At 44.9% G+C, this 21,362-nt stretch overlaps 1 protein-coding gene and 1 long non-coding RNA gene across 5 annotated transcripts in view; one reads left to right on the top strand and one right to left on the bottom strand.

Annotated features, from left to right (window-relative positions):
• LOC141413816 (uncharacterized) lies at positions 1–19,848 on the top strand. 4 transcript variants are annotated; one of them, XR_012438734.1, is made up of 5 exons: positions 1–131; positions 1,858–1,963; positions 4,980–5,127; positions 8,649–8,880; positions 19,747–19,848. It is a non-coding gene; the product is annotated as an uncharacterized lncRNA (long non-coding RNA). The 4 variants fall into 4 exon arrangements; XR_012438742.1 differs by lacking the exon at positions 19,747–19,848 and adding an exon at positions 15,819–16,035; XR_012438738.1 differs by lacking the exon at positions 19,747–19,848 and adding an exon at positions 11,341–11,456.
• The window catches only part of Ddb1 (damage specific DNA binding protein 1), a 26,125-nt gene continuing 8,124 nt past the window's right edge, over positions 3,362–21,362 (bottom strand). Inside the window, exons 8-27 of the mRNA XM_020165175.2 lie at positions 21,162–21,245; positions 20,479–20,595; positions 19,837–19,939; positions 17,224–17,299; positions 17,019–17,127; positions 14,560–14,738; positions 14,295–14,458; positions 14,113–14,220; positions 13,753–13,960; positions 13,051–13,146; positions 12,853–12,964; positions 11,878–12,001; positions 11,375–11,539; positions 10,570–10,664; positions 7,695–7,865; positions 7,253–7,362; positions 6,358–6,527; positions 6,039–6,141; positions 4,563–4,686; positions 3,362–4,104 (exon numbers count right to left, since the gene is read on the bottom strand). Coding sequence (XP_020020764.1) covers positions 4,021–4,104; positions 4,563–4,686; positions 6,039–6,141; positions 6,358–6,527; positions 7,253–7,362; positions 7,695–7,865; positions 10,570–10,664; positions 11,375–11,539; positions 11,878–12,001; positions 12,853–12,964; positions 13,051–13,146; positions 13,753–13,960; positions 14,113–14,220; positions 14,295–14,458; positions 14,560–14,738; positions 17,019–17,127; positions 17,224–17,299; positions 19,837–19,939; positions 20,479–20,595; positions 21,162–21,245 — 2,502 coding nt within the window. The 3' untranslated portion in view covers positions 3,362–4,020. The remainder of the gene's footprint in view (positions 4,105–4,562; positions 4,687–6,038; positions 6,142–6,357; positions 6,528–7,252; positions 7,363–7,694; positions 7,866–10,569; positions 10,665–11,374; positions 11,540–11,877; positions 12,002–12,852; positions 12,965–13,050; positions 13,147–13,752; positions 13,961–14,112; positions 14,221–14,294; positions 14,459–14,559; positions 14,739–17,018; positions 17,128–17,223; positions 17,300–19,836; positions 19,940–20,478; positions 20,596–21,161; positions 21,246–21,362) is intronic.

Raw genomic sequence — 21,362 nt, forward strand, 5'->3', positions numbered from 1 at the left:
CCCTCTGCCCACAGCCCCTGCCCGCGTTGGGAGTTGGTTTCCCGAGAAGCGCTGAGGGCGTCAGAACAAGGCCTCGGTTAGAAAGCAAGTTCGGGAACAAGGCTTGTCGGAGACGCCTGCACCGTCAGCAGGTGAGAATACTGGAAACCCGAACCCAAGAGGCAGGTCGTCGGGCCGCTTACAGTTAGGATTGCCCCAGCCTACCAGCATGTCTGGGTGCGTGGATCGGTGGCTGGTGTTCGCTCCCTGGCCAGAGAGCAGGCCTTAAACCCGCAGAACACTTGGGCATCAAAGGGTAAAATGGGAAGCCTCCTGGCTCACCTGGAGGTGAGCAGGGAGCTGGCTGGTTGGCAGCGAAACCAGGACAGCAGAACTGGAAGACTCCATTTTGCCCCCTTTTGGAACTGGCAGAAGCCAGGTCAGAGACCTTAGGCTGTGGAGGGATTTAGTCAGGGAAGTAATGAGCAAGTGGTGGATGGAACTGAGAATCATCCAGCTGGGAGAAAGCTAAACAGGAGAGCCAAATTTTACCTAGAGTGAGGAAGGAAAATCTTCCCTAGCTGCCCTATCCAGCTTTTACATAATTGCCCCTAGGAATAAGGGACTTGATACCTGTGAAAAAGCAGCCCGGTCCTGTTTTTTTTTAATAACTACATCTGCCAGAAAGTGTCTTTACTTCCCAAACAAGCTCTTTTCCTTCCGGTCTTTCACCCTGTCACTGAGGTCCTTGACAGAGGTGGCTTATAAATGAACACTGTGTGCCAGCTGTGACCTGGACCCTAGCCTACTTCCCACAGACACCATACTTCTGTTAACACAGCCAAATGTTACTTTGCTGCTTTGGCGACCCTGTGAACACTGTTACTGCATGAGTTTGTGATACGAGAAAGCCTCAAGTGTTTGTTGTTGTTGTTATGTGTGTATGTTGACATTAAACATAAGGTGCCAAGTCAGTCTTTCCACCTGAACCTGTGCGGCTCATTTTTTGCAGATGTCCACACTTAGGCCCGAATGTCATTCCGTTAGTTTCGGCCCATCTTCTAGCAAACAAGTTCACAGCAAGCAGGTTGCCAACGCATTTTGTAGAAAAGATGAATGTGACTTCCATGTGTGCGTTCTGAGCCCTAAGGACCCTCAGAGTCCTAGGGCATCTTTTCCTCTTGCCTCAGACATTCAAAGGCTGCACTTTCCATTGGACCACCACTGAGTGTCCATAGGTGCTCCTCCTTCCTGGCCCCAGGAGCCACCCACCAATCCTCTCCGCATTCACACAGTTCGTGCCATCTTTCATTGCTCCAGCATACCTTGAACACCTCCATTCTTAGCTCTACTTCAGGTAGCCCCCATCCTGTAGAACTCACTCTGGCACAGTTTACTTCATATCCACCAAAGGCAGGTGGAGTAGCCAAGAAGCAGCTTGTGCTTAAAGAAAATCCTCATCTCCAGGAGGCTGGAGACTAAGTAGGAAATTCCTGCTGGGGAACCCCCAGGCACCTCTCTGAACTGCCCTGGCATTTCCTTCATTACATCCACCTTGCCCCTCCTACCCACAGTTGGCTCCTCTGGTTTGGTTTTTTTGCTGATTTCTTTTTCTTGTCTTCTTGTTTGGCCCCAAAACTTCAGTTTGGACTCCAAGTGCCTGGTTAACACTGTTCATCTCCAAGGACTAGTTTGGGCATATCCTTCACTGAAGTTCCTCAGTGTTTCCCCTCCATTTCTGTGGCTTCTCAGTAACAAAAAGAGACCCTTCACTGAGGATGGAGGATCCAAGTTATTGGCTGCAGAATGCCGGCCTCTGGCTTCAGGCCCTTCCAAATGGTCGTGTGATGACTCAGTGTTTCTATTATTCTCCCCAAGGTCCCTTTGTGCAGAGGCCTGGAGTGAGACTAGTTCATCAGTGCCTGCCCAGAACGAAGGTCCAGCTGGCTGGAGCAAGATTCTGAAGACCTTTCACCCCTAGGAGGTGATTAATGGTTTTTAAGAGGGGATGTGGGAGTGTGGCAGCAGAATGTCAGTTTCCAGAGGGTTGCTGCAACTCAGTCCCAAGTGAATATGCCCCGGATTGTGGGAAACAAAAAACAGCAAAACACTGCAAGGACTCCACAGCTTCCAAATTTAAGATTAATAAGTGATGACTCAACGTAGTGGGTCTCATGGGTTAGACCATTATCGGGTCCTAGAATGGCTGGGTGTGGTGGTACGTACCTGTAACCCCAGCACTCACAAGGCTAAGGCAGGACTATGATGGGTCTGAGTGACAGACCCTATTTTTAAAAAGCCAAGCAAACAAACAAAAGCACCAGAATCATTACCTCACCACATTCCATTTGATCTTGGCACCTTACAGTCAATCCTCCCATCTAGGACTAAGACTTTAGAACAATCACAACTGGAAACCTCTTGCTTGCCTACCTCAGAGACTGGAGCTGGTAGGAAGGGAAAATGGGTGCTCTTTCAAATTCCAACCATGACTCTTAAGAATTCAAATCACATTATTGCATTTCAAGTTCAAACTGTGGCTTTTATGGCATGCTGATTTTTTCTTTGAAGACCCTTGCTCAGAAATCCCAGGAAAATAAGCAGAAAAGAAGGGCAGTAAAACCCAAGAAATGTCTCCAGGGAAGGACACTTACTCAGAAGACCCTCCCACCCCCCAAAATATGAAATGCTTTCTCACCCTTCCTTTTATGTTAAAATCTCTTCAAAACCTTAGCTTGAACTTGAAACCACAATTTTCCTGACACAGTATCTTGAGCCAGCCAATATGCCTAGGATCAACCTTGCTCCACCACTAGGACCAGATCACTGGCAGATTATCTGACACCCTGCCTGCTTATCTGACAGATAGGCTGTTTGGTGGACCAAAGAATGAGCCCTCCGTCTATATTGTCAAACATAAGGCACTGCAGGTTTACCTGAGTAGACTAGAAGAAATAAAATAAGATGCAAAAGGGTGTGTGGCCACAGGAAGCGGGAGGTACATGAGGAGCTACTTGGTGGTCAAGCAGCAGTGCCTGGGGGCTGGCTGGCTGGCTGCCACACCCAGCTGGCTATAAAATGGGGATGGGACAGGAAAGGCAGCCCATAGCCTCAGGCCCAGCAGGTTACTAGCAGAGGTAGTAATGAACTTCCAAAACCTGATACCTGTCACCCCTGAATTCCACCAAAACCAATCACATAATAAAGGATAGATGTCACTTTACTGCATGATAGTACTAAGCAAGAACAAGTGACTACAGCAGCTGCCGTGACACTGTGGGGGAGCACTGCTATGTTTGCAGTACACTGGCAGAGTGGCAGGGTATACCTGGGAAACTGGATAGCTGGGCAAAGAGAAAGAAACAGCAAACACAAATGTAGCTTTCTTCTTAGATTCTACTTTATTTGGTAAAACTCAGAAACTAACAACCAATTCACAGCCCCCCCACCTCCTTCTCTGTGAAGGGAGTTCCCAGAGACAAAAGGGCTGTGGCTTGGGGATCATCCACCATCCCAGGTTTCCACTCAGGCAGCCCATGGCCTGACAGGTCTACAGGCTGATGTTTTCAGAGGCAAGAGAAGCAAAAGGAAGCTCTCACTTCAAGACGATGACACCCTCCTGACCCTGTTCCCCTCTACCTTAACCTCCCCACCCCAACAACCTAAATAAAGATAGTGGAGGACAAAACACACACGCATAGAGCTTCCTTTCAGCTGCAGAGCTGCAGAACCCTTCCCCCAGAAGGAGGACAACTGGCAACACCAGTCGAGGCTGGGTGGTCCGAGGTGATGGCTAGAATCATGTAAGACTGGTAAAAATCCAGGGAGAAAAATATTCCACCTCCAGCCCATCCCCAGGTCTCTATGAACTGGTTTTAGTTCTAAGAAAGCCCCATTTCCACATAAGTGAGCTGTGGCTTTGGGGACAGCTGGCTTAGGGAAAAGCCTCCCCCATTGCCAAGAAGACAATGTGGGAGAGGAAGGGGAGGACAGGATGACAGAGCCTTTGGGGAGGACAGGAAAGGGGCTCTCTGCCCTTGGCTAATGGATCCGGGTCAGCTCCTCCACAACTTTAATGAGGTCATCTGCGGTGGCTTCTCGCTTCATACCGCTGCCATCGTCATACTGTAACAAGATGAGGGGAAGGGCCATGACGGTCAAGAGGACTCCCTCAGAGAGACAGGGAAACACCCACTGCCACAAACGGAGAAACACAACTGCCTCAGAGGCCTCTGCTGGAAAATACCCCTCTCCATTGAGCACAGTCCAACTTCTAAAACTGTGAAAACTAAAAATTTCTAGGATTCCGACACTACCTCCCATCTTGGTCTTGTCAGATCCCAGACATGCTCAAATGTGCCCCTCTCACCAAAGTAGAGAGGCTAATGTGAGAAGAATTCCAAGAACAGTGCCCAGTACCTGCTAAGTACCCTCAAGCAGCAACTACAGGGCCTTCGTTTCTGTGTGGTGAACACATGAAAGGCCATACAGGCCTCCTGGCCCCTCAGATCTGAGGTACCTAGAGTCCTGACAGTCTCTAGCAGGCTCTACCCTGTGACCCTGCCTGAACACACACGGCTCACCTGTAGGTTTGCCACGACCTCCTGCATCTTGGGGCGGCTGATATCCAGGAAACTCTCAATGAGGTCTCCATCGATGAAGCCCGTGGCTGGCTCTGTCTTTCGCTCAGTGTGAAAGGATCTCCAGGTGGACAGGCAAGTTAAGGATTGTGGCTTATCTAGAAATACCCTTATTCTCAGTCATCCCCATCTCTGAGCAGGACCATAGTTTATAGTGACCATCAAGACTGGAACAGGAAATGACAGTTTTCTGAAAGTCATATTACTTTTTGGACACTTTGGATTGGAAGAAATATAAAATTATTGCCTTATCTTTTGGTTCTCAATTGGGGTGATCTTTAAAATGTTTCTAAAATATAGGTCAGACTATAATGTAAAGCCCAGACAGATAAGGCTTTACATTTTTTTAAAATGTTCTAGGTGATTCCAACATCCATGCCTGATAAGAACCACTAAGCCTAGGCTCCTGGGTGAATAACTGAGGCTCAGGGAGACAAGAGGCTAATCAAAGTCCTGCTAATGAGCAGAACACCAAGACACCAGCTCCCTCCCCAGGCCAGCCTCACAGGTAAGACCTCCTCCAACATTCTGCATGGGTAGGACTCTGATAACCCCTACCAAACTTCCAATGGGACTCCAGTGTTGAGCCTCCAATGTCTTTGTCCAAACTTTAAGGGTCATATTCAAAATATCCCTGCCTATGCCAATAACGAGATGCTCTTTGCCCATTTTTTGGGTCTTGTATTTAAGCCTTTTATTTACTGAGTCTTTTTTTTTTTTTTCTTGGTGGGACCAGTTTAAACTTGGTGCTTCGCACTTGCAAGGCAGGCACTCTTCTGCTTGAGCCACACCTCCAATTCATTTTGCTTTGGTTATTTTAGAGATAGTGTCTCTCGAACTGTTTGCCTGGGTTGGTCTTGAACCTTGATCCTCCCGATCTCAACCTCCCAAATAGCTACGATTACAGGTGTGAGCCACTGGCACCTGGCTTTGAGTCGATTTTTGTATATAATGTGAGGTAAGAGTCTGGTTTCTTCCCTCTCTCCCTCTTTTCTTCCTTCCATAATATCCCTGAATGGAAGACCCTTGAGTTTTTGGAGTTGCAGCTTCTTCAGAACAGTCTTCCCTATTTTGCTAGTCTCTCTAGTCTCAGACACTGCTGCCCCTGGCGTTACCCAAGAGGATGCACTCCTATGTAACATGCAACTAAGAAGGGCAGAGGCAAACCCAGTTCAGGAATTGAATGTAAATGTGTATTTCCAAGATGTACCAGTTGCAACTGGGTGATAAGTGAATGAGAATTCATTAGATTATTCTCAAAAGTTTTTAAAAAGACAAAAACAAAAAAAACCTAGAAAAAGCAACGCTGTTCTGCCCGAGAACCTAGTCAAGACATTTCTGAAAGCAACTCATAGTAATGCAGCTATCCATGTACTGAGGTGTGCTTCCCAGTGGGGAAGACTCCAGAAGAAAGGATATAAGGAGTGCTCAATTTTGCCCACACTTTTGATGACTTTATTGAGTCGGTTCTGCATATCCAACAAGAGGTTGTACCAGCTCTCTGATAGTGAGGTCACCAGCCCTGAAGAAAGAAGTGGACAGTGAGCAGCAGCACACACTAGAGCTCACAGGAATCACCTTGCAACCAAGGAAGCCAGGTAAGCACCATGAGGAGGAACAAGCCTGCTACAGCCTGTGTAAACTCCTAGGTCTGTTCACTTGTTCTCCCCTATCCCTACAAATGGTGGGCAAAGGAAGGAGGCCGGCGTGGAAGCATGCTCTTCAGGGGTGACCTTACCAATCATGCCATTGACTGTGCCAAAGAGCACGGAGCCCTGAGTGGGGGTGGAAGTCTCGCCCAAATTCTGCATAACCAGAGAGCCATGGCAGAAGACATTGACAAACTCGCCCAGGTGGAAGAGACCAACCTCCTGCAAGTGCTGCCGCTCTTCGTCAGTGGTGGCAGCGCTGAAAAGCAGTGTGAGATGTCACTATCTGGATCCATGCCCCCATGAGGCCCTGACAGAGCCACATGCGGTAGATACTATGTGCTGAGCATTCTGGGGAGCTCTTCTAAAGAGGCCTTTGATTCTCATTAAGTAAATTCTACCCATCGAGAGGAGCACCTGAAGCCAGGCACCAGTGGCGCACATCTGCAATCCTAGCTATTCAGGAGGCAGAGATCAGGAGGATCACTGTTTGAAGTCAGCTTGAGGCAAATAGCTCACAAGACCCTATCGCAAAATAACAATACAAAACAGGGCTGGTAGAGTGGCTCAAGCAATAGAGCACCTGCCTAGCAAGCCTAGCAAGTGTGAGACTGAGTTTAAGCCCCAGGGCCACCAAAAACCACCACCACCATCAAAAGAAAACAGGAGCACCTGAGCTGGGCGCCAGTCGCTCATGATCACAGCTGTAATTCTAGCAGAAATTAGGAGGATCACGGTTTGAGGTGAGCCCTTGTAAACAGTTCGCAAGACCCTATCTTGAAAATACCCAACACAAAAAAGGGGCTGGCGGAATGGCTCAAGTGGTAGGGTACCTACGTAGCAAGCATGAGGCCCTGAGTTCAAACCCCAGTACTGCCCCCCACCCCAAAAAAAGGAGCACCTGAGCCCTATTCAGCACTCAACAGTCTCAGCCTCACGACCCAGAGGTCCACCCCAGCCACTATTCCTAACGTGTTCACTCACCTGTCCTTCTGACACACAAACAAGTTAAAGGCATTTTCAGCTCCCAAGAAATTGTCATCATCCAAGATTTCCACTGCACTCATCCAGTTGGGATTGAAGTCTCGGGCAATCTTAGAATCGATAAGGTACAGTAAGCAGTGTGCATGCAATCCAGCTCTGGGACCTTTCTTTTAGTCAGAAGCCAAGCTCCCACTCTGCCAAAGATGTAGCTCTGTGTTTAACACCTGTCACTCTAGAGATCCCGCCCCCAAGTCTGTGGCAATTTGGTCATAATTTCCTAGAGAAAATCTACTTGAGTTCAGGCTGGGGGGTGGTGTCTCCAAAAATAACTGCCGCAGAATGTGCCCAGGGAAGACACTCCCGCCCATGCTGGGTTCGATGATCCTTCACCTACAGGGTTCATGGTTTAAGCAAAAAGTATGTGCCTGGCACCCCAAACTACCTCTTCAAAGTTTCCCTCCATGGGCTTGTAGGCAAGTAGCAACACTGAGCGCATAAGATCGCCCACCAGGATGAAGTCACCCTTAGTCTTCAAGTAGAGGGCCATGATGTTGTTGTAGTGATTGCACTCGGTACGGAGCTCCTTTTCTGTGGTCCACTCATAGAGCCGCACCTGCAAGGGCATAATGTCTCACCCAAGGGCCCAGCCTTCCAGGAACAACTGCCTCCCCAACACCCGCCTCAATCCTCCACTGGAGCACCCCTCCCCACAGGAAGAGGGTATGGCAGGGCATGGACCAGTGGGAAACAGTCTATGCACTACTGGGGTGAATGTTCTTTTTCAGTATTACATCCTACTGAAATGTGAGTACTGAAATTCAAAATACAAAGTTTTCCTTTACCTTAAAAAAAAAAATGCATCCATGTAAAGGATATAGTTATTGGATATTATGGATACAAGAATCTTCTTGTGCCAGGCACCAGTGGCTCATGCCTGTAACCCTAGCTACTTGGGAGACATAGATCTGGAGGATTAACGTTTGAGGCCAGCCTGAGCAAGTAGTTTATGAGACCCTCCCAACCATCTCCAAAAAATTACCAGAGCAAAATGGACTGGAGGTGAGGCTCAAGCAGTAGACTGCCAACTTTGCAAGTGCAAAGCCAAGTTCAAACCCTGGTCCCACCAAAAAATAATAATAATCTTGTGACTAAAGTTTGGTAACTGAGCTACATAAATATCTCTAGAAAGACAAGATCTGTCTCCAATTTCCTGATCACAAAGAAACAAGATCATCTCCCAATAATCTGCCTTTTTTGAACCCTTCTCAAACCCTGTACTTTTCCGTAACTTTTTTCTCTTTTGTATGAAGTCTGAACTCAGGGCCTCGTGTCTGCTAGGCAGGAGCTCTATCCCTTGAGCCACTTCCTAAGCCTTTTTTACTTTTTTTTCAAATAGGATGTTATGTTTTTGCCGGGGCTGGCCTGGTTTATGTTTCCCAAGAAGCTGGGATGACCAGTGCACGCACCATGCCCAGCTTTATTGGTTGAGATGGGGGTCTCATAAACATTTCTGCCTGAACTGGCCTCGAACCATGATCTTCCTGATCTCTGCCTCCAAAGAAGCTGGAATTATAGGCATGAGCCACCATGCCTGGCCTCCATTCCTGGAACCTTTTGATGTGAACACGGTGAGTAGAGAAAATAAAGGAAAAGTCCAACAGAAATGCTATCAATAACTAAAAGAATGGAAAGAATTAGATTCTATTGTTCCTCCTATTGCCCCAAGACAGTAAAAGAAACCGTTATTTCTCTTCTCCATTGCAATCCTTCTTTAAGATGCTTTCTAACCAGAAGATAGGTGGAGATATTCAGCACAGCCCCCTGCTCAGGAAGAGACTCAAATGTGTTTGAGTTAACAGGCCTTCCCTGGCAGATCCTTCAAGGCCTAGGTCTGAACATCTACAAAGTCCTGGGAATAATATATTAAGTTAAGATTCCTCAAGATATGGCTAAAGAACCCTAGCTTCACAGGCGTGCTTGCCAATAGTCATTCATAAGAATTATGGTGGCTACCACACCTCCATCAGCAGGGTTCCTCCAGAGCACCCCATCTTTAAGTTAAGGCCTGCCTTCCTGGGCCTCCACACCTCTAACAATGAGAGTAAGGAAGATGCCTCAGCACTCCATAAGCTCCAATCAACACCAACCCATAACCATCGCTGCACTCCCACCATACATCAGGAAGACAGTCAAGACCAACGCCAGACACCATCAAAAGCACAACTCCTATCCCTCCCCAAAGACTTGAGAGCTCCACTGTCATATATGGTAGCCACTAGCCACATGTGGCTATGAAACACTTAAAATGTAGCTAGCCCAAGTTGAGATGTAGTGCGAGTATAAAATACACATCAGAAATAAAATAAAGCCAGTGTTTCACACCTGTAATCCTAGCTACTTGGGAAGCAGAGATCAGGATAGCAGTTCAATGTCAAAGTAGGCAAAAAATTCATGAGACCCCATCTCAACCAATAAAAAAGTTGTGTGTGATGGTGCACACCTGACACCTAAGCTTCACAGAAGGTGCAAATAGGATGGGGGTCCAGGACAGCTTGGGCAAAAACACATGTCCTATGTCTCCTTAGCACCTTTAATATGCTATGATGTATATAGGGGAGGAGGGAGATCCAGGATACAGCATTTTCCAAGCTTACTTGACCATGAAACCTTTTCTTTTTTAATTTTATCAAGGCCTGAGTTCAAACCACAGTACTGTCCCCCAAAAATTGTTTTTGAAACATCAAGCTGTCAAGCACCAGTACTGGGAGGGGGGGAAAAAAATCAAGCTATACATCTTAAATATGTACAATCGGATTTAGGATATACATGCCTAGTATGTAACAAGACTCTGGGCTCAATCCCCAGCACCCTCCCAAAAAATCCACACACTCTCTTTTCCCAATGATACCTCAATGATAACTCAACAAAGCACGAAAATAATTCTTTTGCAAGGGAGAAGGTGGAGTCATGGCAGAAAAGAATGGAATACTTTATAGGACTAGTATTTCAGAGATGTATGCCGGATGATACAAGTTGGCTCATTTCTGTTCATACAGGTGAAATAATCTTTTGACAAGGCACAACCTCCCTGAGTGCAGGGGCCACAGCTCTCCCTCTTTTCTTTATCCCCACAGCGCTCGACACCTGTTCTGATCTCAGCTTCCCCATTCTCAGCTTGTATCTCCATTCTCCATTTCCATTACTTTGTTATCTTTAAAATCTGACACACACATACAGTCCCAAGAAATATAAAGGAAACATGTTCCGCAGACAATGGTGTGCAACCTAAGTACAATACCAAGTGCTGTGGGCCTCACCGTGCTGTTGATGCTGGCAAGCAGCTTCCCATTAAATTCCACCATAGAGTACACAGCCCCCTTCACTTCCTTTTCAGCCACAGTCTGTAGTTTTCCTGGGGGGAGGGGGGAGGGTAAGCGGGGAGGGAGGCAGGAGAGGGAGATTTTTAAATCTCTTTTATGAGCCCACACTTTTACCTAGTCAAAAGAATCCCTTGGTTGCCCCTCTACCTCTAACTCCTGCCCACCAAACCCCTCATTTGAAAACAAAGAAATACAAAGTCAAAATACAACAAGGTGAAACCCCATCTAAAGTATGAGCCCTTTAGTTGCAATGTGAAGTGATTCCAGATGGGACCAAGGTCCCTCTCATTCCAAAACTCCAGAATCTGTCCCTCAAGGAAGAAACCAAATCCCATCTCAGCCATCTGACATAGGATTCCTGGGCTGACGGCTAGTCTTCAGAGTCATCTTGTGCAGGAGTGGTGAGAAAAGATGTAGAGAAATAGCTGTGAAACACTAAAGCTAGAAGGAGCACCTCAGTCAGGTGGAACAAATGGAGGAGTCATAACTGGTATTCTGACCCCTAGATTCTGTCACCCACGGTATATACTTTTCTCTGCCTTTCAAAGAGTAGAAAAGGAAAAGAGTAGAAAAGAGCTAGATTTTGCTTGTGCTCTGCACACCTGGACAGCTTGAAAGGAAGAACAGAATGTCTCTTCACAGCAATGAACTCAAGTTCTACTGCTTAACTGAGGCCCTCAGACCTCAATAGTCTGGTCACTTTTCCAGCACTCCACATCCCTCGGAAACTGTGCCCACTCACCATCCGAATACTGGAAGACCACGATGCGACCCTGCTTGGGCTCTGCCTCTTCGGGATATACCATAGCTGTACCCACAATGAAGTATGTATTGGGGTCTTTGCCCAACTTGCAGGAGACCAGGCTGAGGGCATACTCATTCTGTAGAAACTGATGGGCATGAAGCACTAGAAGGGGAAAAGAAAGATGACTGCCACCGATCCTGATACCTTACACTCATCCCTGCCCCAACAATCCTGTGTTTCTTTGAGGGCAGTGGGTTAGGTAGTTTAAGAATATGAGCCACCAACTGTCCTGCCTCCTTAAACTGTCTGTCCGTCTCCCACCAGCCTATGCTGATGAGAATATTCAACACTCCAAACTCACTGCAACTCCCAAGTGTCCACACTTTCCTTTTCCTCTTAGGAGTGTCTGTCACACTGTTGAGCTCTAGAACATTCTAGCACCCACACAGCCCCATTTAGGGAGAACAAAGGTGAAAAGGATAGAAAGAGCTCATCGGCACCTTCGAAGGTGTGCTGATCGATGATGAGGAGGTTGTGCACTTCCACCTCTTCACCGAAGGAGGTCTCGTGGGGAGCAGTGCTGCTGGAGAACAGCTTGCTGGAGCTGACGCTGCTAGACAGGGCCTGCGAACAGAGAAGGTATGTCATCCCTCTCAGGAGCAGAACAGGTGCTGGGCATGAGCGGGTCTGAAGAAGAAGGCTGTTGGTTGGCAGAGCAGTGAAGCCCGAAGAACAGAGTGCTGCAGAGAGGACACTAAAACCCCAGGATAAGGAGCCAGATTACATATGCAAATGATGTGATAGTACAAGGGTCTAAGGTCATCAAAGATAATTAAAATAGTGATGCGACAGGTCAGTCAAGCAAAACTAAAGAGAAACTCAAGCAACCTAATAAAGTGATGGACTCCACCATCAATGTGAAGAATAGGTGAGTGTTTCAAATAAAAATAATGTAAAGACCTTTTGCTCTGGATTAAGGGATAAGGTCCAATCAGATGTGTAGGAACAAGAAAGAACACATGGAAGAAAATGACCAACTCATGTCTCCCCTCATGTCTATGCAGCTCTAGATTGTCCTATTATAACCCTCATTCTTACAGATGGGGAAACTGAAAGTTAGGCTTGCCCAACCAAGGTCACATGACAAGCAATAAACCTCAAAACCAGATTTTTCAGACTCTAATCCAACATTCTTGCCTATTATACACTGCCCTCAACTACACATACCCTATACGGTACTCAAACTGATGAGATTTTTGAAAAGGAATTGTTCAGGCTGCAAGGTCACCAAGTAGTAACCATTTCCTATAAATAAAAGTTTTGCTGGAACCCAGCTATGCCTACCTGTTGTCTTTGTAGCAAAGGTGGGTAGTCATTGCTAAGTTCACACAGCCTGCAAAGCCCAAAAATTTCCTATTTGACCCTTTGCAGAGAGCTTGCATCTACTGCCTACTTTCTTTGTCCACTGCCCTCACCTGGGTGCTGGCACTGGGTCTCAGAGCAGTTGTACCTCCACTTGTGTCTTGGACTTCAATGCGGCTGGAGAGAACCCCAAAGCACTGGGACACTTCCTGATAACAAATCTTCCTGCAGAACAAGTACAGAAAAACAGTGCCACTTAGAAAAGTTACAGGTGCTCGCTACCCTCTAAAGCTCCCTGGCCTGGCACTCACCTGGGAGATTCATAGAGGGGAACCGTGCGAATGTGCAGTTTCTGGATCTCATCAATGGTGCCAATGGTGAGGGTACTGTTGTTTGCCAGTGCCAGGCTGGAAAGAAGGGTCTTGGCTTAGAGGGAGTTCATCAAGGAAGGAAAGGATTCTGAAGCAATCCCACAGGGGGGAAGAAAAATGAGGCAGGATTACACCAGCTTACTCCAGGGCAGGGTCTTAATTCTGACTCCAGTGCTAAAAATCATTTGGAAAGAGCTACTTCGGATGCCTGGTCCCACCCACAAAATATTCTTATGCAACTGGGGTAGGTGGGCCTAAGCTGAGATTTTTTAACAGCTTTGAGTACTGCTAATGTGCAGCCAAGGTTAAGAATCAAAGAATCAAACTGGGCACCAGTGGCTCACACCTCTAATCCTAGCCATTTGGGAAGCTGAGATGAAGACAATCACAGTTCAAGGTCAGCTAGCCTGAGCAAATAGTTCACAAGACCCCATCTACAAAATAACAAGAGTAAAATGGACTGGAGGTGCGGATCAAGCAATAGAGTGAGTGCCTGCTTTGCAAGTGTGAAGCCCTGAGCTCAAACTCCAGTCCCACAAACAAACAAAAAAAAAGCTTCCAGCTATGTCAATGGGAAAAGCTTGGAAGAAAGAGTTTGACAAAAACAACATGATGCTGTCAATCAATGGTGCTGATACTTGCCTGTCAGGATAGCCATCTGAGTTGAGGGGACACATATAGTTCACCTCCTTGAGATTAACATTGGAGAAGACCAACTTGTGGTTGCTGCTGTAGATGACAGTGGGGCGGTCAGAGCAAGCAAAGACATTGGTGGTAGAAAGAGAACGGAAAGTCCTCAATACTGTGGGTTGGGTGCCCAGAGTCACCTTCTTACGGTCACTCAACAAACCTACAGAAAGAATGGCATCGAGAGAAAAAAGGAAGGAAAGAAAACAGGATGAACAGCTATGTTGCGAAGGTTCAAAGTAGCATCCTGAGGCTAAGAAATTGATGCAACTCAACACTCCCTGCTTTTGAAAGAACACCCCAAGTGTTATTCACCTGTTTCAATGTTGAGCCCAAAGTAGAAAAGGGCTCCATCTCCCAACGCACAAAGGAGGTAGTGGCTACTCTCAAAAGTGGTCATCAGGATGGAGCGAGGAATAATCTCTGTGAGAAAGAACGTTACATTCAATTTCTACATTCTGGCTCTGATCCCACCCCAGGCCCCAAATGACACATACCTCCACCGAGCATCTCCTTGTGCAGTAGTTCAAAAGATGGCAGCTTTAAGATACGGGCTGAGATGTCTGTCCAGAGGCCAATGGCACAAAGTGGAGACAGCCCATTGCTGTCCCCCAGTGGTGTGATGTCCAAGCAGGCCACTTCATGTTCCATCTCTGTGTGGCTGAACAAAGAGGAGTATGGCAAAGGAAGAAATCAAAGCTCAAAAGAGTCCCAGAGAACAAGGGAAGAAAACAAGCAGGGAGAAAAAACACACACACACACCTGATCTGCCGGAGCTCCTGCGGATGGATCTGCAGGTAATAAAGGGCCCTTCCCACAGCGACAACTACCTGGCTGCTGTTGCAGGAGGCCACACTGATGTTTTTGCCCTGAGGCTCCTTCCACTCACTGACGAGGGCTTTGGGCTCTTGAGAGACCAACCTCACAGATGCTGACGTGATCTACAGAAAGAAGAGCAGATGTCTCCAAGTACCTGCAGGGATCTACCCAGAAGTGGAAATGGGTATTGCTGCTCTATGAAGAGCCCTGATAAGCTACCTAAGTCCTCTTTTGCCAATATAGTCACCCTTCAGTAGCCATGGAGCATTGGTTCAAGGCTCTCAAAGATAGCAAAATCTGTAGCTGGGTGCCGGTGGCTCATGCCTGTAATTCTAGCTACTAGGGAGGCAGAGATCAGGAGGATCTCAGTTCAAAGCCAGCCCAGATAAATAGTTCGAGAGAACCTATCTCAAAAATACCTAATGCAAAAAAGCGCTGGCAGAGTGGCTCAAGTGGTAGAGCGCCTGCCTAGCAAGGATGAGGCCCTGAGATCAAACTCCAGTACCACCAAAAAAAAAAAAAAAAGACAAAGTCTGTAGATGCTGTAGTCCCTCATATAAAATGATAAATTTGTACATAACCTACACATATCTTCAAGCATACTATAAATCATCTCTAGATTATCAATAATAAGGCAATGTAAACACCATGTAAATAGTTGTTATACTGTATTGTTTGAGGAATGACAAGAAAAAAGTCTGAACTCATTCATTCTAGACACAATTTTTCCCCCAATATTTTCAATCCATAGTTGGTTGAATCCATAGATAAGGAACCCATGGATGTGAAGGGCCAACTGTGTGGGTGTGGCGCTTGTGTGTATGCGTGCGTGTATGTGTACTTCGCGCCCTCCCTCCCCACCAAAGCCTTATAATTAATTACGACAGGCATCATTTTTACTGAAGGAGGCTGACTGGCTCAAAGCTTCGTACTGCTTACATACCTATTTGGGGAGGGGTATACAGGGCACCTATTTCATTCTAATTGAGGCTTGATGGGGTAATCCAAACTACATCCTGTGAAAAGGTATTGATGGAATCAGACCCTGGGACCACCATCTACCAGTTTTTCTCAATTCCAAAAATTACACCTTTAAAATATTCCAGTTCTTTACTTTGCATAAGCCATTAAAATTTCTTAAAGGTCCTTCGTAAATGCTGCAATCTATATTGCAATATATTTTCCTTTTGTTTTGACTTTAGGAATTGAGCCTAAGGGTGTCATGCATGCTAAGGAGAGACTCTTCCACTGAGCTATATTTCCACTCCCTGAAATGTGTTATAAATTTATTTTCTCACTGAAATAAAACAAAAAGTGGATTGACAACATTGTTATCAGCTGATTTCTTACCCATCACATCTGAGTTTATATTTAAGGATGAAAACTCTTTCATGACAGACAGATGAGCTGGTGTCAGTTTTCAGACCAATATTCAGATAACACTGACAATGCAAGAATTCAATATCTGGGTTCATCCCACACTTGATTCACAAACCGACAGAACTTACACTCTGGTTTTGTGTTTTTGGTTTTTTAACCAATTTATTACTGACAGTTGGCTAAAGGAAACCAGTAGACAAAAAGATGGGACAGTTCATGAATCCACAGGCATTTTAGTGCACTGCCCACCACAAAGAAGACCCTGACCCTGGCTGCAGAGTGAAGAACAGCTAAGGAAGAAAGTAATGCAAAATACTGAAGGGCATGAGGTCACTCCAAACTTAAGAAGACTGATGCAGGAAAGGGAGAGATGCATAGAAATCAGGCTCTCATGGATAACAAAGGCCAAAAGGCTATCTACCCCCACTCTGCAGATAGATTTCAATGAAGGATCAACATAGAGCAAGAACTCTGGATATAATTAGGATGTGGAGAGGGTTGCCAAGTCATGTGGACAGTAGTATTATGACCTTTTTTTGTCATTCTTTGTGCTTTTTGGTATTTTACACATTTCTACAAATAGGTATGGATCAGTGTAAAATGAGGGGGAAGAACTGAGTGTGTCAGAAGATGTTATATAATAATTAGTGCTAAAATAGAAGCCAAAATTATCACATAAAAATCTATAAAAGAAAATGTGAATACAATATTTGTACATTTGCACATGAATAAGCTAAAAGCAACTGCAAAGAGTTGCTATCTCCAGGGCTGGGGGTGGGGTAGGGTAGAGCACCTGCCTAGTAAGCACAAGGCCCTGAGTTCAAACCCCAGTACCAATAGAAGCCAAAAAAGTATTATCTCCAACTAACAGGTTATCAGAGAACTTTAAATTTTTCTCTATAATTTCTACTTTCAGTGCCATAAAAAACTGACTGACTGGTTTAAAATCCAGTGACAGTCTCTACTGAACTCTGTATCAAATTCAGGTAAATGATCAAGTGTGTCCCTTCCTCGGCTGTCACCTGTATAAGTTGCTGATGAGCCACATTGCCACAGAAGAATGTCTGCTGATCATCCACAAACCCCATCAGTTCAGTTTCTTCCACTTCCTCTCCATTTAGCATGAGAACTCTGTAGCAGAAAGAAAGGTCTGGGTCATCCTGTGGCCAGCTTCTCTACCTTGTAACATTTACCCCACACCTACAGCTGGCACCAGGCCCTCCTTACCTTGTCTGTCCCACAAAAGAAAGCACCAAAGTGTCATCAGTCTCACGGCTGGGGTCAGACCGCAGCGGCCATAAGCCTAAAACAAGGAGCAAGGATGAAGAGGTACAGTTGGTGTGCATACCTAAGAGAAGGGCAGCCCTCACTATGGGAGGAGCAAGAACTCTGAAGACAGAGATTTTAAGAACTGTTTTGAGCCTGATATTTTACATTGGTATTTTGATCTTGGATTAGATAATGTATTTCTATGATGCAAAGTTTAAAATCTGTATTTAAGGCTGGGGTGTAGTTCAGTGGTAGAACACTTCCCTTGCAAGTGCAAAGCCCTGGGTTCAATCCCCAGCACCAAAAAACAACTTCTTTTTAAAAGTACACATAGAAGCCTAACCCCCGTATCTCTCCCTCCAACCCATTCCCCAAATAAGTAACCAGTAAGTTTCTTGGTTCAGCCTTCTAATTTTTTTTTAATTTAGGAACTAGAATAAATTGTATTACAAGAAAACACAAATATAAAATAGCCTATCATATGCTATTCTGCACCTTGTTTTGCACTTAATACATGCTGGAACCCGTATCAGAAGTGCTTCCTCACTGTCTGTACCTGCACAAGACTTAACTGAGAAGATGTACCAGTTTATTCATAAGCCCCCTAACAAGACACTTTTCCAGTGTTTTTCTGTAACATACAATGCCATAGGACACTACAGACACACACCCTTCTACAGTGCTGGGGATCACTTTACACATATGAAAGAAGAGTATATGATGTGGAGAACTGGGATTGTTGGCTACCTCACAAAACACAGCATTGAATGTTGCCAAATTCCCCTTCTCTAGAGGGTACATGAACACCTTTATTTCCTACAGCCTCACTAACATAATTTGGGATTTGGGTCAGCTGGTAAAGAACAGTATTGCTGTTTACATTTTATTTGGATTTCTTTTATTGAAAGTGAAGTCTATTACCTGTTCATTCATGTCCTTTGCCAATTTGGGGACAGGAAACTTGGTGTTCTTTTCAGAAATGTTAGGAGATTGGGCTTTTGTCTATAAGATGAACTATAACTATTTTAAACTGTCATTTCTACTAACTTAGCTAATAGTGTTTGAACTTTATGTAATTGCATCTATTGGTTTTTTGGCTTATTTTGTTTTGTTTTTTGCTTCTGTACTTTGAGTTATAGTTTAAAAGATGGTCTCCACTCCAAAATGATAAAGGAACTCACCATTTTTTTCTCCAACTTTTGTAGACTTCATTTTTTTTAAATCTTTGATCCACTTAAAATTCTAGGTATGGATCCAAACTTATCTTTTCCCAAATGACTGAAAGCCATCCCACCCTGATTCAGTAAAAAGATCCATCTCAGTTGGGTGTTGGTGGCTCACGCCTGTAATGCTAGCTACTTGCTACCTGGGACATTTGAGATTGGGAGGATTGAGGTTCAAGGCCAGCCCAGGCAATTTGTTCTTGTGTCTCCCATCCCCGAAATAACCAGAGCAAAATGGACTGGAGGTTTGGCTCAAGTGGTAGAGCACCTGCTTTGCAAGAGCAAAGCCCTGAATTCAAACTCCAGTCCCATCAAAAAAAACAAAAAACAGAAAGAACCCCAGGACCTTGCTCATGCTACTTAAACACTCTACCACTGAGCTACACTTAAATTAAAATACACTTTTAATTACTGAGCCTTAATAGTGTGTTTCAGTATCTGGTAGGGTAGTCCCTTCTCACTATTTTTTTTTAATTTTCCTTGCTATTCTTATTTCTATTTAGACTTAGTTTAGGTTTAAAAAAAAAAAAACCTATAGATATTTCTATTGATATTCATTAAGTATAAAATAAGTCAAAGAGAACAGCTTTATAATGTTGATTTGTAGACCTGGGTATGTCTCTTTCATTTGATTGCTCTACTCTTAATTCTTCAGAAGTTAGTTTAAAATCTTCCTTATATAGGTTTTACACTTTTTTTTTTTTAAATACTGGGAGCTTGAGCTCAGGGCCTCATACTTGCTAGGCAGGTGCTCTACCACTTGAACCACAACCTCGGTCCTTGATTTATTTTTAATTATAATTCTCCTGGAATTCAGGAAGATTTGTTGTTCTAAAAGTTACACTTATACTTTTACATGATATCCACAGTCCCCTTCTTTAGGGATTCTATCAGTTCCCTTCTATAAACATCATTAAGCTTTTCCTCCCCGACTCCTCTAGTACCCAAATTTGATCAAAAGTTGTTTTGTTTTGGTTTTGGTTTTTTGCAGTACTGGGACTTGAACTCAGGGCCTATACCTTGAGCCACTCCAACAGCCCTTTTTTGTGATGGGTTTTTTTCAAGATAGGGTCTCACTGTTTGCCCAGGCTGACTTTGAACTGCAATCCTCCTGATCTGTGCCTCCTGAGTAGCTAGGATTACAGGCATGGTCAAAAGTATTTTTAAGTTTTCTTTTGTACTTTTAAATATGCTTAAATTTTTATACATGATCCACAATTATGACTTTCCTTATTTTTCATTTGATGTTTTCCTCTAGCTCCACCAAAATGCCTTCATGATGTGTAATAAAATCAAAAGTCAAAGTCACTCAAGTAAGATCTGCATCTTTTGTCCACCAAAAGGCTACCTTTGATGCCTGGTAAGTCAATGCTGGCATGCTCATGGATTCCAATTCCATTCCGGATGATCCTCAAGGAACCTTCCTTGAAAGCCCCAGAGCAAGTGACCAGCTGCAAGTAGAGAAAAGGTTTCTCAAGAACCCCCTCAGGAGACTCGGGCAATCAATACCATGCCAGCCCTAAAGCCCAGGACCCTTAACTGTGAAGCTAGATTTGAGGATGCAGACTTAGCAGAGGTTTATCTCCAAAGTCCCTTGAATTTACCAAGCAGACAGGACGTCCTAGTCCAAGAAGCAAAAAAACTCCTATTAGTGCTCCTAGCACGCTTGCTTAGATCCCAGAACCTAGTTTACTAGAAAGAGCACAGGATCTGGAACCAGACACACCTGCCATTTATTCATTAGGTGACACTCAGCCCTGAGGGTCCCTACTTCTCAGATGGCCAAGAATCCATCTAAGAGGGTGCTCATGGGATTACAGATAATATCTACAAAGTGCATGGCAGACCAAGATAGGCACACAGTAAGTGATAGTTATCCTTGCATCACTAGGGTTAGGGAACAAGACTCTTATCCCCATTCTAGATGAGCAAAGTACAGAGGACAGTTTGAATGGACATACCAAGCATGCATTTCGAGATGACCCCTTACCTGCCCCTGCCCCTGCCTCTCCAGGTCCACTACACACATATCCACAATGGGTCCTAAATTGGTAAATGTTTCCATGGCCACTACATAGGAGCCTTGTTCATTGCTGTCAACGTTGAGCTAAGAAGAAAGAATAACATTAGTCCTGGAACAACCCTAACAGACCCACCCTTAAGAGATGACTATTACCCAAAAGAAACTCTTAAACCTGCTAATCTGTCCTTCTTGTGTCTCAACAGATGCTTCTAGAAGGGGACTGTTAACTAAGGAACACAGTTGTCCTACAAGTGACCCAGTCCTAACCTGGAGTCCCATGCATGGATTTCAGAGAAGCAGTAAAATTTTGAAAATTAACATAAACTTTTTCCTCAGAGAAGGCCCAAACTTTTCATACTTTAAAGGGTAACAATCTATTACATTAGATCACAACCTATCTGAGGGTAAAGCTGGGTTTTTTGTGCATCATCGAATCTACTGCACCTATCACCTTTCCTAGCACATTTGCTGAAGAACCACAAAGACAAAGAGCTAGGGAAGGTAAGATATTAAATTAGCCAAGTAGAAAGCTGGATAGTAGACATGTGGATAAACTGAAGAAATTGTGAGAGGCACAAAACACATGAGACATTTGATGAAGAAACAGTGAGAGCAACAAAAAAGAAGCCAGAAGGAATGTATCTTCTCACCTTCACAAGCTGGGAGTCACCTAGGCGAGACCCAACAAACACAACACCATTATCAAGGTACGTCAGGCACTCGGCAATTGAGGTCTGGAAGAAAGTTGGCACATGAGAGAAATAGGATCAAACTTTGTGTGGGCTCTGCATGAGTATCCACTCCCTGAGCCCCTACTTCTGACACCTGCTAAGAAACTCCTTTTTGCAGCC

Source organism: Castor canadensis, chromosome 1 (assembly GCF_047511655.1).
Source record: "Castor canadensis chromosome 1, mCasCan1.hap1v2, whole genome shotgun sequence".
Classification (NCBI taxonomy): Eukaryota; Metazoa; Chordata; class Mammalia; order Rodentia; family Castoridae; genus Castor; species Castor canadensis.